Raw genomic sequence first — 17,758 nt, 5'->3', positions numbered from 1 at the left:
ACATTCTCATCCCACCTCATATGTTTGGTTTGTTTTTTTTCCTCTGCAGCATCAAATTTGAAAAGATGCTGCAATCCCCAAGTACCTCCTCAGGTTTTGCTAAGAGCACTCCAAAAGAAGGTTGCCAACATACCTCATAGGAGAAATTCAAGGCCTCTTCATCCACTCTGTCTCTTTGCACGATTGCTTTAGCCGTGAACCCGCCTGCGCCTTCTTCATCTAGCTCCAAATTGTCAGTAAAATCTTCTAACTCATCGAGCACTGCATACTCCACTCTCTTTTCCTGATCCAGCTCATTCTCCTCATCCTTCTTATCAGCACTCTCACCCACTATGGCTACCCCGTTACCAACACTCCCGCCAAAGGGACAAGCATGCATGTCTCCACTGACAGGGCTAAGGGCCAAACCACACTCGGCACGAGCATCACGCTCTGCTCCTGTGTACAGCACCTTCCTGTCCTTACTCCTGCAGCTCTCTGTAAAGCTCACGCTAATTTTTACATCCTTAAGCAACTTAAGGTCAGGGGAGAACTTCCGGACCGCGGGTGCATGCCGGGCGGTGCGTGGGCTGTGGCCACTACAGTTCGGGTCTATGAGGAGGTGAGCCTTAGAGAAGGTTCCTTTGGAGAGAAGAGAAGCTCCGTAGAAGTTGAGCGGGTCCTCAGCAGGGGGTTCGGCCTGTCCATCACCACCAGAGCCAACGTCCATTACCTCTGCATCACTGGACGTTTGCAGGGGAGGTGGTGGAGACTGTTCACGGGGCAGCACGTGGAGGGGGCAAGCTCGGTTCTCCATCACCACTTCTCCTGCGGGCTCACGCGGGAGAGGAGAGGGACTCTCATAGGTCTCCATAGCAAAAGTGGTTAAGACTATTTGAAAAGACCAGAGTTTTAAAAAACCTCACATAAATCTCTACCACTAACATGCACAAGTCCGCCGAGACCCGGTCGCCGTCCTGCCTGCACTGCTCACGCCGGCGGCTTAGTCAAGCTGGCCACATTGCTCTTTTCATTAATGTAGACAGCTTTTAGAACCACTGCCTCAATTATTGGAAATCACAATGCACTCAGCTTAAATGACTGACGACTAAGCAAGTCTGTCTTCATGCCAAAGTGGCACCTTTCTTCTTCCACCTGCAAAGAGATTTAAAAACATCATCACAAAATGACAGAAAACTTCTGCTTCTCTGGTGTCAAGAAGTCAAGGCTCAGTAACAGTGTGGTTAAAAAATTAAAAAAAAAATTCAAATCTAATCTTACTTTTTATCCCCACCTTTTTTCCAACCTAAATGATCAAAGTTCAAAGTTAAATATTTTATTAACTGTTTACTGTGATTCTTAGCTGAAAAGAACAAAAACAATGTTAACTTAAGGTTGTAAAGGATTAAAAACAAAACAAAACACCACAACTCAGTTATTTAGATAATCAAGCATGTGGCTCAAGGCTGCCCTTTCCAGAACACATGTAAAGTGTGTGGCCTCCCTTAGGCCATGGGGGCAACATCAGTCCACTCACCTGCTAGGGCTCAGTCAGTCTGAGGCGAGCGTGAGACCCGGCTCAACTCTGCAGCACTAGGGCCTCAGGGGCACAGTCAGGCACTTTTCTACCCGGGTACCCCAGCGCTCTCCTGGACCCATTAGATGGCACACAAACAGGATAGCGATGCAGTGTGCTGAGGTCACCAGAGGTGGCATGGCTCGGTCCCCAGCAGAGTGGGCCATGGCAGTAGAGAAGGGAGCCAGGGTTTTAGTGAGGGGACTCTTGCACCACAATTGTCCTTATTTGAAAAAAAAAAAAAATGATCGCTGTAGCAGGCAGTGCTTTTGCCCAAGGCAGAGGGGCGCAATCCTCTGGACCAGAGGAAAAAGGTGTAAAAGAGGCCCTGGGCCCCCCAAGAATAGAAATATGACCACACTGTTGACTAAGTAGAAGTAGAATAGAAAACAAAAGGAAACAGAAGGCAAACAAGACACATCAAGTGCCATCATTTAAGCAGGAACCTCCAGGCAGGCCAGTCCAACAGGAGCCAAGGCCTGGTGCTGCAAGGACCAGAAGGGGGTGGAGGGGTGGGAAAGGAGATGGAGGAAAGGAGTGGAGTGGAAGAAACACAGGTACTACCAGAGCCAGGACACACATCCTCAAGAGGTTGAGGATGCAACTTAGGAAGCTTCGCTCCAGAGGAAACACAACTAAAAGACAACATGATGCTAAAATTTGGCAAGTCAGAGGTGATGCTAGAAACTCAAGTCTGCAAGTGGGCCTGGCACCAGAGCAGAAGCACACACAAACACACACTCCCCTCACACACATGAACATGCCACACGTAGGGGCAGAGAGCCCTACATGAATAAGCAGCTCCACAGGACACACGAACAAAAAAGAAACATCAAACCTCACACTTATGCTTACAGAGAAGAAAGTGTGGTGACTGGATTTGAAGAGGCAGAACATAAAAAGCAGATTTGTTTAGATGTCATCCACTTAGCAAATATTTACCAACCATCTACTTTGAGGAAGATACCATGGAGACAAGGTCCAAACGGCAATGACCATAGTGCCATCACACTATTTTCTAGCATCTTGGAATCCCCTACAGTTCTGAGTTCTGTGAATAGTCAGCAAAGTATCTTTCCCCAAAGTGTGTCTATTGAAGGTGGCTTAGAATCAAGAAAACACAGCAGGGGCTGGAGAGATAGCACAGCGGATAGGGCGTTTGCCCTGCACGCACCCGACCCAGGTTCGATTCCCAGCATCCCATATGGTCCCCTGAGCACCGCCAGGAGTAATTCCTCAGTGCAGAGCCAGGAGTAACCCCTGTGCATTACCAGGTGTGACCCAAAAAAAGAAAAAAAAAGAAAAAAAAGAAAACACAGCAGAGAGATGATGGACTCAAACTTACAGCAAATACTGAGGCTGCAGCCAGACAGTGGTGAGGCACATGGCATGGAGTAGGGCCAGTTTCCCCATAACTGAGAAAAATGATTTCTTTTCTCTTTCGGTTTTGTTTGGGGTGGGGTGGGGGAATGGGATGTTTGGGTCACACCAGTTGTGCTCTGGATGACTCCTGGCAGTGCTCAGGGGATCATATGTGCTGTGCTGCCAGGAACAGAACCTGGATCAGCCACATGCAAGGAAAGAACCTGACCCAGTGGGACTCTCTCCAGCCCCAAGAAAGATGTCAAGGACAGATAGGTCCACATCCCAGTGCTACAGAACACAGGTCAGACCAGACAGGATTAAATCCCCCAGCCCTGACAAGTCTGCAGAGATACCAAGAGGCTAATACACAATTCTAGAGGTGAGAAAAATAAAGTAAAAAAGATGTGAACTGGGAGATGGGAACATGAAGACAAGTGGTGGTACAGGATGAGGATGCCTGCCAGCTCATAAAAAGGCTGAGTGAAGCCAATGTAGCAGAATGAAGCAAGCTCGCGACAAGCAATGAATGGAGTCCTTAAAGAGGGGCACAGTGGAAACAAGAGAGGGGTTCTCCTTGGGAGATACGAGGAAGAGCTGCTTAGCCCCAGAGGGCAGTAGGTCAAGACTCAAAAGTACTGCAGTGCGGCAATCCAGGACAAGCTCTGTAAGCTTTCTCTGCTCATTCAACAAGTTTCTGTTGAATTTGGTTCTGTGGCAAACACACCAAGAGATGAGCATTCAAAAGGAAAAACTTCCTCCCCACATTTCACAATGTAGCAGGAATATTTCCTGCGGGATAGTTCACATTGTAGCAGCAGGGATAGACAAGTAACAACTAAGAAAAGCAGATACTATGTTACCTGCTGAGAAGTAGTTACTAGAGTGAAAACAAAGCTGGGAAAGGAAAAGTAGTCTTAGAAACCAGGGCCAAGTCCTCAGAGCCAGCATCCATGTGATGGCAAAGAAAAATAAAGCAGGTGGGAAGCAGGGGTGGGAGGGGAAAACCTTTCCAATAACCAAGAGCAAAGACTCTGGGATGGGCGTGGGGTGTGGGATGTGGCCAGTGAAAGGAACTTTGGCTCTCAGTAAGAGACAGCTAGGGAGGTAAGGTTGCCACGGGCAGCAGGCACAGTCCCTGTTTCAAGAACTTGACATTTTTTCACTCACTGGCTCTCATACAGCACTAATCAGAAAGGTTAAGCAATGTTCTCAAGGTCACACAGCTGGAAATCAGAGGCACTTCACCAGCCAGACAGAAGGGCTCCAATCTATACAGCTCTTTGGTTTTACCCTGCACCTTGCATTTCAGAATAACTACTCTGCACAGGGAAAAACTGCAGCTGAGTGGATGGAGGAAGGGACAAGCATAAAGGGAAGGAGACTAAAGCAGCTCATCCAGCAGCATCGACCAGTAAAGGCTCGGAGAGAGGAGAGGTGTGGCCAGTGAGAGCAGGGCTTTCGCTTGTGGGAAGACAGGCTGCGCAAAAGCCTAGAAGAAGCCAGGTTATTCCAAACTCAAGCTCAGAGCTATCAGACGCAGAACCAGTGAAAGAAAGCAGCTGGTTCAAGGAGTGTTTAAGGGCAGGCAAAACTCAGGTCGGGTTTGGCCATGGCAACTTGGCAGTGAAGTAACACATAAGGCTATGAAAATGGTGACAGGAGCTCAGAGGCACCAGCGAGGCTGGGGCTAGCGACAGAGCTATCAAGAAACAGCACTCGAGCCAGGAGACTGGGTGAGAGTACCACAAAAAGGAGGGCAGCTTGGACAAGAGACCAAGACTGGGAAATCCACTCAGAACCATATTCCCTATCCCAAGGTCACAGTTGGAAAACCACCCCAAGGAAGTGCTGCCCACCCAGGACCCTGACAGAAGGGACCCAGCGGGCGGCTCTCCTGCCTCACTGGCCTCACTACTGCTCCAGCTGACTGTACTGCATGCAAACCTTGCTGTGCCAACTGACTGCAAGCCAGCAGCACACTCACTTCAGGTATCCCTGGATCCCTGGCATGGGGGTAAAACCAACGTGCTTCAACAGCGCCCTTCGCTGGCGTCCACTTGTTGGGCTGGCATCACAGCTCCCAATGCGTAGGTCCAGTGCTGAGGCCTCTCCCTCAGGCCTCTCCTACTGCAGCCTCCCACCCAAGCCCAAAGCGCATGACCTCATCCCTGCCCTTTTGTCATCCTCCAACAGCCCTCACGTCCTGCACGCAGAGGCAGTCCCACCAACTCCCTCTGGTGACTGACAGGATATCTTAGCGCTGGACAACACCCTCCTCTCCGTCCCAGCACCAGGCCCTCCAAGACTAGGAATCCAATCTTCAGCACGGACACAGAGGAGCCTCGCCTAGTGGCTGGCCTAGCAGTTCACAGCCTGGAAAGGGGACTTCGGAGCAGCGGGCAACATGCAAGCATGCAAAAGATGAACCAGACTCTGACCACGAGCAATCCAAGTCCGTCAAAAGAGTCTTGACGGTAAACACTGTCAACAGGTTGCCACCTCCGTTCACTTCCGCCGCGTTCATTGTTACAAAGAAACCAAATTCCGATTATCTGCGTAACACTTCCTCCGTGTATATGTGGCAGAGAAAAACACTTGGGGGACTTGTCAGGGTGGCCCGGTTACACACGGACAGGCAGGGGCTCTGGATGGGCGCGACCCCGGTTCCCGCTGGAGTGCGCCGCGGGGGTCCTGGGCCCGCGGGTCGAAGGCGCCCTGCCAGGCACTCGGGCGGTGCTCCCGGGGCGGAAAGCCCTCGGCGCCCGCGCCAAGTAGGCCCCAGCCCGCCCTCCCACCAGCCCCCCGCGCGCGGCGGGACCCGGCTCGGCCCCGCGTTCTCCGAGGCCCGCAGCCATGATGTCTCACAAAGGCCCCGAGTCCGCGTGGCCGGGCCCCCGCGCCCCCGCCCGCCCCGCCCCGCGGCCCTGGGCCCGGGATGGAGGGGAAGGGCGCGCCCGCGCGCAGGCCGCAGAGCGCGTCCGCCCGCGCCGCGGGGCGCCCCTCGCGCCCCGCACCTACCTGCGGCGCCCGCGGCCTGCCCCGAGCTGCCCGCAGCCCGACCACAACGGCAGGCCCTCACCGCCCGGCCGCCGCCATCTAGAAAGACCGCCCAGGCTCTCTCCGGTCGGCGGGACCCGCCTGCCGCGCGGGGCGAGGGGCGAGGGTGGGCCTTGGCGGAGAGCGGCCAATCCCGGGGCGCGGCGCGCCTGCATTGGGGGAACCAGCCGAGCGGGCTGCGGCGGCCGCCAATCGGCGACGCGCGGCGCTCGCGGCCACGACGCGCAGCCTAATCGCGCGGCCGAGGGGGCGGGACTAGCCGCGAGGCCGTGGCCGCGCTAACGGTTGCCGCCGGGAGGGGGTGGTGGGGGTTCCACCCGCGGAGGGTGCCGACCGCGAGGGACGCCGGGAACGGGGCAGCGCGGAGGATGCCGGGAACAGGGCAGCGCGGGAAGCGCGGGGGAAGCCGGGAGCGGGGGGCGCGGGGAGTCCGGGGAGCGCGCGTGTCGGGAGCGTCGGGAGCTGGCGGGGACGTCTCAGGGCCCCTGCCACGCCAGTGAAGGCCGTGCGAATGTTCAGGCTCGCACGCAGTGCTCGTGTTCATGCTGAGTGGGAGCTAGACGCCTCTCGTAGAAGCAGACTGGTGGGTGGGAGGCAATGGGATGGCGAGAGATTGGTGGAGACAAGTGGAGACTGGTGAAGACAACGGTGTTGAAACATTGTATGCCTGAAACCCAATCATGAATAACTTTGTAACTTTTGTGTCTAATTTTTTTTTTTTAAGGAAGCGCTATAAACCTGATCGGGGAAGGGGAAAACCGTGCAGGTGTTCATGCTTTAGCAGGGGCTTGGCCAAAGGGAAGTGTTCAATGAAAATTCAATCTAGTCCACTTTCGAGAGCAAAGCCACTAAACGAAGAGTAAATTGGGTAGCCCGCTATCTAGCAAGCGGAAGAGAACTCCGAAAAACTCTAGGTAATTAAAAGCTTCTTGAGGCATAAAAAGGGAAGATAAGGGAAGAGAGAATCCTTGCAAGTTTAGGTAACCAATCTATAGGGAATGCAAAAAGGTCTTGTGGTTGATTATCTCATCTTCCTCTGGGGAATGGAAAAGATGACCTCATTGGTACTGCCCAGAAAATTCCATAGTGACCAACCGAGACTAGCCACATTCCTGAGGAAAGCTGAGCTTCAGTTTGGTTATGGTATTAAGCCTTCCTGGGTTTAGCACAAATGCCCCTCATTTTAACAGGCTGTAAGTAAATAGGAAAGGGACAGTTCTTTGTATCTAAATTCCAGCCAATAAAATTAGAGAATGATGGGAATATACAATCTCCCTTTTGATCTCAGCACAGCAACTGTTAACAGGCAAAAGAATAAGGATACTACATACACTGAGCAAAAAGTATGAATGGTATTTTATTTCGTTATTGTAGCTGGTTTACAAAGTTACAGTTTCTTCTCCCACTATTCCTTTGCAACTTAGTTGCAAAGTGAAAATAGTAACTTTACTGTGGAAAGAGACAATAAAGCACCTGCAGGAGCTGTTACCCTGTTTCTTCTAGTTGCAACAGTAGCCTTTGTTGGTTCTTAGATTTCCCCTCATATCCCAAGGGCTTCACCTAGCCCCAGCTTCTGCACTGTTAGCCAGGCAGGAAACTTAACCATAAAGCCTTTAAATTCTGACTGCTTCTTTCCCCTTGCCCTCAGGGTGAGAGAAACTGAATAAAACTTTCAATTTTAACTCTTACCTCTCTGGGAGAACTCACCCACATATACCAGGCTAGACATTATCACCTGGATCCACCCAAACCTGGAAGTTATAAAGTCTCACTGGTATATGGCATTATTTTGAGAACTGCCTCCAAGTCTGAGCTAACAGTCTGGCCTCCATTCTAATGTAGATATTCCCTTTTGCTTAGAGAAATAAAACCATTACAGCGTTCTTTACACAACAAAAGCTAGAACCCAAGGGCCATAGTGATAATCCAGAGGTAGGGGCAAGGGCACTTGCCTTGTATGCAGCCAATCTAGGTTCAATCTCCAGCACCCCATATGGTCCCCTGAGAACTCCAGGAATGATCCCTGAACATAGAGCTAGGTTAAGCCCTGAGCACAGCCAGATTGGCCAATGATCTCCCCTCCCCTCCAAAATAATACAGTTTTCTATCAATGCCAGTTTCTGGATTGTAATACTTTGCTGGAGCCAGGTATGCTATTAGGATTTAGGGCCCAAGAGAGCACAGCAGGTAGGGCACTTGTCTTGCATGTGGCCATCAGGGTTCGATCTCCAGAATCCCATATGGTCCCCAGAGCACTGCCACAGTAATTCCTGAGTTCAGAGCCAGGAGCAAGCCCTGAACACCACGAGGTGTGACCCAAAAACAAAATTTAAAAAACTAAGACTTAGAGCAGTGTTTCTCAATCAGGGGTTACATCGTCCTCGGTGGGTTGCCAAAATATTCCACAGACCACACCTGAAATCTGTATATCTGGGACTGTGGTATCAGCAGGGCCTCAGTGCTCTACAGCTACAGAGAAGGTCTGTTCCTAGCCTCGCTCCCAGTGCCCAGTGGTTCCATGGTAGGTGACAGCACAAGTCCAGTCTTCATAGACACCAGCCCTGTGCTTGTCTGTGTCCAAAATTACTTTTTTTTTTTATCAAGACACCTACTGAACCAAGACCCACCCCAATGACCTCATTTGAATTCTATAAACCATCTCTACAGAGACCCAAGTAAGATCACACCCTTAGGGACTAGGATGCCAACATATCTTTGGGGAGACACATATTTCAATATCTTTGGGGAGACACATATTTCAACCTATAACAAAAGAATCTATATCTTGGGTTGCCCCCGCCTTGGGAATACAGGGCAAGCGGGGGGTGGGGGGTGGGTAGGCATGACAAGTGCCAGGAAAGCTTTTCCCCTGGACAGGCCCAGGGGTAAACATCTGGGATGGAGAGGAGAGGAGTGTTTTCACAGATAGCTTCATCCAGCTGGGCTGGACCCAAGGGTGGACACATCCAGTCTGATAGAGGCCAGAACAGGCACTGGTGTGTGATGTGGGCTAGTTCCCTGATGCAGTGGAAGGATACTGAGAGACTAGATCCCCCATGGCTCAGCCAGACACAGGTGAGGGGCTTGGGCCAGGGGTGTGGGTGCCTCCCTGCTCAGAGCCACCATCAGGTCTGGCTCTGTGCTGGAGCATTTTTCTTCTGAGTTCAAAATGAGCCAAGGACCCCTGAGAGTGTCCAGGACAGGGGAAGGTTAAGAGAGGGGAGTCAGTGTGGGGCAGGTCTACAGTGCATCCCGCCAGAGGCGCCCCTCACCCCCAAGACCAGCTAGGGGGTCAGATAATGTGCCTCAGTACTGGTCATCTGAAACCTTCCACTCTGCTGGGGTGGGGAGAAATTCTGAGTGCTTACTCAAAACCCCGGTCTTGGGGTTGTTCTTCCCCCTTCCCTGGTTCTGGGGTCTACCCAGATTTTGCAGACCACATACTTCCCTCCCAGGGTCCTCACAGCAGGGTCATCCCACAGCCCTGTGAACTTCTGGCTCCATAACCTAGCTGAGAGGGTCCTAAAGCCCGGTGACTCTCCACACATCCCCTCCACACCCACGGACCCTCAGGGCACCCGTCCTGATGCTCAGGAGGCCGTGAGCCAAGAGTCAACACCACAGCTTCGTTGTGTCCACAGGAGCTGCCAAGCAAGGCCCAGGAACAGCCCCCACCCAGCCCATAGCCATGTCAGCACCAGCCTGTCTGTCACACAAGTCAGGAGCCTGGCAGGCACAGGCTTGTCACTGCCTCAAAGTTTATTCTCAGCATCAAGCAACTGAAGCACTGGTCCAGTTGAAACTGCACCCCCCAAAGACAAGGGACAAGATAGTCTGGCTGTGACCCCTGGTTCACCTGGGCCTGCTTATAAATAACCACATGCCTTAATACCTAAGAGCCTGCTGAGATGCCCAGGTATAGGTGGGCCCGCCCCTCATGTGGAGACCCCCCCCACACACAAAACTGCTCCCCACAGGAGGCCCCCAGCACACTCAGGAAGCCCCGAGTCCACCAGCCAGGCTGTTCTTCCTCTCTGAGGAGCTTTTCTCAGGCCCTGGTCATGCCACCATCCTTCCCCATGGGCAGCATGATGGCAGGCCTCAGGACAGGGAGACAGATGGATTGCACACAAGTCATAGGGCCTGGTGTTGAGGGTCCGGGACGTTATGCGTAATACATGTGGCCGGGGTCATTCCCCAAAAGCAGCCCATTAGCTCTGCAGCCTAAACTCATAGGTGCTGGTCTCCCAGCGCAAAGGGTCCTTGTCCAGCATGGTGCGCTCCGTGAAGGTCACGTGCCCATCCCCGTCCACCAGGATGACTGTGTTGGTTCTGTAAGAGAGCACAGAGCGCACACTCAGCCTGCTACCCTTGGCCCCCGGGCCAGGGGCAGGAGCCAAGGCAGGAGGGCCAGCTGCCCCACTCCTGGGGCCTGGCTGGAGGATGACCACAAAGGAGCAGTCTCAGCCTCAGGGAATAGGCGGGCCGACCTGGGGGATCCAGCCCTGAGCCCAGTGGAGACTGGGGCTTTACGCTGGCCCTGCACTCCATGTCCAACTAATCTGTCTCATCCATGCTGAAACACCTCCGGCCTGCCCTGCACGAGCCCCAACCACCACCTCTGGAGCAGCCCCTGAACCCATCATGTACTGCCCAACTCATCAGAATTCCCCACAAGTGCCAGAGAGTTGACTGCACTGGGCTCTCCCAAGAAATCAAGGTCCTAGTCATTGGAGGTGCAGGTCTCTTTGGGGGGTCACATCCAGCACTGCTTACTGCTAGCTCGGTGCTCAAGAACCACTCCTGGTGGGTTTGGGGGACCATATGGGGTGTCGGGGATCAAACCTGGGTTGGCTGTGTGTGAGGCGAGTGTCTTACCTGGGGTACTATCCACATCTCCTGAGGCCTGGGCCTTCTGCACCTAACACCTAACCACCCCCACCCGCTTCCTGGGCTAGAAATGAAGCTCAACAAATGAGCACAAGTCCTCTAAGCAAGTGGCCCAGATCAGCGCCATTTGGTCCCCCAACCACCACCAGGAGCAATTCCCAAGTTCTAGGCTAGGGGTAGCCCCTGAGCACCATCAGGCCTGGCCCCAAAACCAAAACCAAAAATAAATCAACCAAAAGCAGTATTCGGTCTTGCTGACCACGAACCCTAAACCCAGTCCTCAATACTTAGCATTCTTTCTCCCAACCACCCTCTCTGCAGCTTGGGGGTCCTTCTTTCTTGAATCCTCTCCCACCACTCCAAGGGCAGGACAGGCCCACGAGCAGGGTGGGCACCTCAGACTGCAGACTGGGGGTGAACCAGTGGTTTGAATCTGCAGCCACCTGCCAGCACTTGGTCTCACACATATGAGAGTGCAACTTGGCACCCAAACCCGGCCCAGAGGTGTAGGATAGATAACATTGATTTGTCCTTTCTCCCTGGCCACAGGGAGCTTAGGTTTATTGGGTTACACCCATCACAGTGCTCTGGAGGCACTCTAATTCCTCTGTGTTTATCTTTAACCTCTTCTCTGTGCTCTGCTTCCCCAACCGGTTAATCACCTATTTCCCCTAAGCAGTACCTCTGACTTGTAAAGTCAAATTCTTCATAAATCTCTGATTTTATATCTGTAAGTGAAATATTGCTTTTCTCCTTCTCTTATGTCCTTTTGCATAGTTTACTTCAGAGCAATGTCCTTTTTGTATAGACACAGGAAAACAATTAATGCTATGCTTTTGCATCTTGGGAGTTAATTGACTCTTGGGCATCTGTTTTTTCAGCTTAAGCCTCAGTTACCCTTAGTTCTTAGCACCCCAAAAGCAGGGTCGTGATGAGGGACTGGATGGACCCAGGGCAAGCTGTGAGCTATCCTAGCATCAATATGGGCCAGGCCAAGAGCCATTATACTTAACTATAAGTTAAGAGCACGGTCGTGGACAAATTCTGTCATGATCCAAAGAGTAACAACTGGATTAGAACCCTGCTAGGGTTAGGAAAGACTAATCTGGCCTGAGCACTGTGGTCTGGGATCTATAAATAAGATGTCCCCAGGAGAGCCACCCTATAAGCTTACTATATGTCTTACTTTGTCCATACAAAATTACTAGAAATATTATTTAGAAGTAAGTAAATCTAAGATGATTGTTGGACTAAGGAAAGGAGAAACACACCCCTAGGTGGTATTTCACCCTTAAGTGGATCTCCTAGCTGCAGGAGATCTATATCTCATCTTAGAAGAGCTTTCCTTGGAAGGAAGGACTTTCATATATTGATTGTGCTGCCTCACCTGCGTGTAGTTTCTACCTCCAATGCTTGGAGATTGGGCATGAGATCAAGTCTTCGAGACAGGGTGGAGACAGGGTGCGAAGAGACTAGCACGGGGACAAGAGAAGATGGGAGTGAGGGGCAGTGTGAGACTAGAATGGGGCACTCAGTGAGACTGGAACAGGTGCGTGGGGAGAATGGAATAAACGGCAAATGATCATCAACCAGCCTGGCAGCCCTGTTCCCTCCTTCATGTTTCTGTTGGTGGCAGCTGCAGGCCAGGGTAGGGGAAGCAGCTCATGGCCACTGAACGCACGTGGAGACCATGCCTCCAAGATCACTTATTTATTTTGTGAAAACACACACACACACACACACACACACACACAGAAACACGGAAGTAAGGGGTGGAGCAGAAGCTGAAGGAAGGGGTATGACACCCGTGTCCACCAGGGGGAAGCCAGTGCTGAGGGCGTCATGCCATATGTGTCCCCGCCATCCCCAATCCCCAGCGACAAGACTTGAAGCCACCTTGTCTGGTGGGGGTGGGGAGGCCAAGATTCAGGCCTGCTGTCCTCTCGGGCAGCTGGTCTCCAGGATGGCATGTCTGACCCTCACACCAATGTCCTCAGCCCTGGCAGAACTGTGATTCCCCACCCCCACCCCAGTCTCCCAAGGGAGCTGCACAGAGGTGATGACAAGCTAACCTTGCCTCCTGGAGAAACAAAAGTGGCCTTGCTCTCTCACCAGACCTGAACCCCAAGAGCAGACACACACGTGGCAGCACCCCATACCAGCTGCCCTTTGTCATCACCTCAGGCTGCTGAGCCTGTCCACCCTGGTCATGCAGGCCCCGAAGCAAAGTGAGCAGACTGGGGACGCCTGAGACCACATGCCATCTGACAGCAGCCCCCCTATTCCCGAGTGGCAGCCATGAAAGTGGGTGGTCCAGGCTTTGGGCCTGGCACCACCTCTCTTCCTCCAGCCACAAGAGCAAGGGGGGAACCTTTGTCGCTTCCAACCCCCATCCTGGACATGCTCCCAGAGGGTCTCAGTCTGCAGCCAAGAGCAGTGGTGACCCTTTGCCTGGGTCACACTTAGGACATGGGCCTAGAGGTGCAGGGCAAGTAGGGATGAGCAGGGCAGTAGGAGCTCCAGGTCTGCAGGGCTGTGTCCACTTGAGCTTCCGATGCCACCCCGCCCCCCCCCCCCGGGCCATGTCAGAGAAGGCGGGGCTGCATGTGTGGTGGGAATGCTGGAGGGAGCCGGCATTCTGGGTGGAATTCTGTTAACCGTGGTGCTGGTCTGCCCCCACCCACAGGCACCTACCCTGAGCTGAGAGCAGCCCTGAGCGGCAGGTCAGAGACTGCAGAACCCGCCCCCCACTGGACAGGGCGCACCTTGTGCCGTAGTCCGGGCAGCGCACACACACAGCCGCGTACTTGCTCAGCATGGGCTGCACGTACTCTCGGCCCTGGTCCTCGATGGCTGGGTCTGGCAGCTGCCTGCAAGGAGAGAAAAGGAGTCACTGCAGCTTCCTGCCTGCATCCCGAGTGGGGGCTGAGGGACAGCCGGCCATCTCCTGCTCGTGAGTTATTTCTCCATCAAGCCTCTTCCAGGACTACACCACTGGCCTTGCGCACCTGACGCTGCTCACCAGGCCAGCCACCCTCTACCAGAGTCAGCACGGGTTCCCCCAGAGTCCAGACTCCTAGGGCCTGGAGTGCCCGTGAGCTTGGCAAAGAGGAAAGCCCAGCTGGGTGGGGGAATCCCGGGAAGAGCAACCCTCCAAAGGGAGTCCAGAAGCCATCTCTGGAGCCTGCAGCAGCCACCTCCCCTCCTCTGGGAGGGCCAACATGGTCACCAGGGCACAAGCACATCCAGCCTGCCTTTGAGGTGCCCTGTGGGCATCTGTCCATGCCACAGAAGCCACTCAAGTCCATCAGCCAATGCAAGGTCATGGGCATCAAACACGGCAGCCCCAGGTATGGGACAACAGCAGGGACAGGGCCACAGGAGTTCAGCATGGGTCACCAGGATAGGCCCTGCAAGGGGTCCCCAAGGGGCAGCTGTGCTAAGGCCCAGGGTGCCAGCTTCAGAGAGGAGAGGAAAGGGGGCCGCCGGTCTTGGAGAGGTCTCCAGAGAGGACGAGGAGGCAGCCATGGGGACTCCCGCAGGATCAATGGGTCAGATAGTGGTCTGGCTGGGGGTGGATATGGAGGGACAGGAGGGTGGCACCACCGGGGGAAAGAAGCCAGCTTGGTCTGACCCTGCCCTCAGGCTCTGGGGCTGCCACCACCTGATGCGCCTCAAGGCCTCCCCAAGAGGAAACTGGGCTGGGGCATTGCCTTGTACAGGTGACAATTAATTCCTGAGCCCCTAAAAAAAAAAAAAAAGAGGAAATCATTTTCCCACCCCACCCACCCCAGGTAATTCCTGGGACAGGCCTGCCTTGGCCACTTGTGGGACGGTATGTGGGAAGGACAGTCACACCCTAAAAACCACAACCACCACTACCACCACACACACACACACACACACACACACACACACACACACACAGGTTGGCATCTTGTTTCTGTGGTTTGCTAAGTAAGTTCCTGGAGTTTTCTGGAATCTTCCACCAGCCCTCTCTGTGAAGAGGGATACCTCCAGCTACTCTGAGCTCCAAACGAGCAGCCCAGACCTCGCATCTGAGAGCAGAACCTGGGCCCACAGGTCTGGGGACCCCATACCTGTTTTCCAAGGACCCCACTGGAAACCCAGTGTGCCCAAGGGAGGCAGAGGGCAGCATGTCGCCCTCCCTGGCCAGCACAGCAGACCCCTCCCCCTCTGCCCAGGGCCCACCCACTCACGCCTCCTCGTTGTTGAGCACTTCCAAGAGCTGGGCAATGAGGGCGTCCTTGGGGAGCACCTGGCTCTGCTCCACCACCTCCAGGAACAGCTGCTTCCCAAAGCACAGCTTCTTCCAGGGCGTGTCCAGCAAGGCATTGCTCAGGCCGTAGGAGCCTGTGAAAGCAGGACCGGCAGCCAGCTCAGAGATCCTGGTCTGAACTCAGGAGACATTCCCGCCCACCTGGCAAGGGGCAAGGCAGCAGGGGTCTGGCCCCATTGCTGGCACGTTCCAGGTCTGTGTGCATGGAAAGCCCAGGTGTGCAACATGGAAAGCTCAGCAGAGCCAGACATCTGAGTGAGCATTTGGGGCACACACAGGGGTCAGGAGGTCTCGAGGGACATGCAATTAAGGAATAAATAACCCTAAACCCAACTGGGCAAAGGGAAGGGGGCACTGCAGGAACCACGGCCCCCTTCCCGTCCCATCTCTGAGCTATGAAAAAGCTGCACGTTGAAGGTCAGTCTGAGAAGGTCACAGCTTAAAGAATCACCAAACTGAGACCAGGGGGATACACAGGAGGGCCCTGTGCCAGGGGTGCTGCTGGGGGTCAGTACTTGTGTCTGCCAGGTTTAACAGAAGGTATGACCAAAAGAGGAGGCCTATGGGTGGTGGAAAGGCATAGGCTTCAGGCGGAGCTGGAGGCCATGGAAGGCAGCAGTAGATGAGATGGAAATGTTCAAAGGCAAGGAGAGACACACAACCCTTGGCAAATACCGAACTCTGGGGGACAGTCACAACTACCTGTGATGTGACTGAAGCCACTTCCCAGGAAGCCAGCCCCACTCCACCAGGTGCCCACAGGCACGTCCCCCGGGCCCCAGATTTTGAACTTTATCCCAGGAGCAGCAGGAAACTCCATCTAACAGAGATCCTAGGCACCAGGTATCCATGGGCAAGTCAGGGACTCACACCAGACAAGAATCAAACCGTTATGCCCCAGGTTGGCCCTAAACATGCACGTTCAAGTATTAAAACTTAGAAGAAGACACAGCCGAGGGGCCAGAGTATAGTAGGTCCAGAGGAAGCCGAGGAGATAGGAGAGGAGACAGCGCAGCTGCTGAAGGGCTTGCCTGGCAAAACTAGATCGAATGCTGATGAAGCTCAACCTATTTTGTTGTGGCTTGTGCTTTTGGTGTCAAATCTAAGAAATTGTTGTTGAATCTAAGATGAAGCTTTTCGTGTGTGGGTTTTTGTTGTTCCTTGTTTTTGAACCACCTCCAATAAGCTCAGGGCTTACTCTAGCTCTGCGTGTAGTAATCACTCTTGGCTGTGCTCGGGGTGAGCTCTACAACCGGCATGTGTGCAGGCACCACGGCTACTGCTTGCAATAGACAGCAAGTGTCTATCGTAGTGGGTCGGCACTACGACTAAAGGAGTGTGAGCACCGGGAGCACCGCGGCCGAGTGCCTGAGCCCTGCAGGCTGCTGAGTGACCCGGCCCCTGCACCCAAGCATATGTGTGACTATGACCAGCACGACAACCTCAACAGAGAGAAAGGATAAGGAAAGAAAGGCAGTAATCTGAAAGGGAAAAGAGGGGAGCTGGGAGGCTGGAGCTATGGGACAGCAGGTAGGACATTTGCCTTGCACGTGGCTGACCTAGGGTGTTTTTGTTTCTTTCTGTTTTTTTTTTTTTTTTTTTTTTTTGCTTTTTGAGTCACACCCAGCAATGCACAGGGATTACTCCTGGCTCATGCACTCAGGAATTACTCCTGGTGGTGCTCAGGGGACCACATGAAATGCTGGGAATTGAACCTGGGTCAGTTGTGTGCAAGGCAAATGCCTTACCCACTGTGCCATAGCTCCAGCCCCCCCGACCTAGGTTTAATTCCCCAACACCCCATATGGTCCCCGGAGCACTGTCAGGAGTAATTCCTGAACACAGAGTTAGGAGTAACCCCTGAGCATCACCAGGTGTGAACCCCCCAAAAAAGAGGGGGGGAGGTGATGGGAGGGAAACTGGGAACATGGTGCTGGGAAATGTACACTGAGGAGTGGGTGTTAGAACACTGTGTGACTAACACCTAATTATGAATGGCTTTGTAAAAACCTATGTCACAGTGGTTCAATAATAAAATCTTTTAAATTTTTTAAAAATTTTTAAAAAGAGCAGGGCTGGACCCTAGTCGGGCCCGTGCTCGGCTCCGGCCGGCCGGGTTTTCGGCCCGGGCGCCCATGCCCCTGCAGAGCCGGTGGATGTGGAACAAGCGGGAACCAGAGACAGCTTTAGGAATTGGTTTCTGGCAGAATTTTCCCAGGACTTTATACAGAAATCCAAAACCGCGCGGACGCTGCTGCGTCCGCGCGACTTAACATTTATAATTGTCATCAATGTGAAAGGGTTCCATTTGAACAGGTCAGACTTGGGGGGGAAACTCCAAATAATGACAGTAAGTTTTTGTTGAAATATTGAAGGTTCTTAATGTAACAGCCACCTCTGGACTATGAGCTAAGCAAAAGCCCCACGCTGGCCAACGTGGCGTGGAGTACACCATACTATGAGGCGCAGGAAGGGGGATGAGGGGGAAAAATTAAAAAAAAAAAAATGGAAAAGGAAAAAGAGAAAAAAAAAGAGAGAGAGAGAGTTATGTCAACTATAGTGAGTTTTGTGTTGAATTATGGAATGTAATC

General features: G+C 53.1%; 2 protein-coding genes across 4 annotated transcripts in view; both read right to left on the bottom strand.

The window, feature by feature from the left end:
• The window catches only part of DGCR8 (DGCR8 microprocessor complex subunit), a 31,717-nt gene extending 25,622 nt beyond the window's left edge, over nt 1-6,095 (bottom strand). The window contains exons 1-2 of the mRNA XM_004607484.2: nt 5,939-6,095; nt 134-1,134 (exon numbers count right to left, since the gene is read on the bottom strand). Coding sequence (XP_004607541.1) covers nt 134-853 — 720 coding nt within the window. The 5' untranslated portion in view covers nt 854-1,134; nt 5,939-6,095. The remainder of the gene's footprint in view (nt 1-133; nt 1,135-5,938) is intronic.
• A 1,220-nt stretch (nt 6,096-7,315) lies between these two features.
• TANGO2 (transport and golgi organization 2 homolog) overlaps nt 7,316-17,758 on the bottom strand; it is a 39,811-nt gene continuing 29,368 nt past the window's right edge. For all 3 annotated transcript variants that reach the window (XM_004607483.2, XM_055119372.1, XM_055119371.1), the window contains exons 7-9: nt 15,088-15,241; nt 13,633-13,737; nt 7,316-10,309 (exon numbers count right to left, since the gene is read on the bottom strand). In XM_004607483.2, the coding sequence (XP_004607540.1) occupies nt 10,189-10,309; nt 13,633-13,737; nt 15,088-15,241 (380 nt within the window). In that variant the 3' untranslated portion in view covers nt 7,316-10,188. The remainder of the gene's footprint in view (nt 10,310-13,632; nt 13,738-15,087; nt 15,242-17,758) is intronic.

Source organism: Sorex araneus, chromosome 11, assembly GCF_027595985.1.
Source record: "Sorex araneus isolate mSorAra2 chromosome 11, mSorAra2.pri, whole genome shotgun sequence".
Classification (NCBI taxonomy): domain Eukaryota; kingdom Metazoa; phylum Chordata; class Mammalia; order Eulipotyphla; family Soricidae; genus Sorex; species Sorex araneus.
Note: the sequence above shows the minus strand (reverse complement) of the source record. Positions and strands in the feature narration are given on the sequence as shown.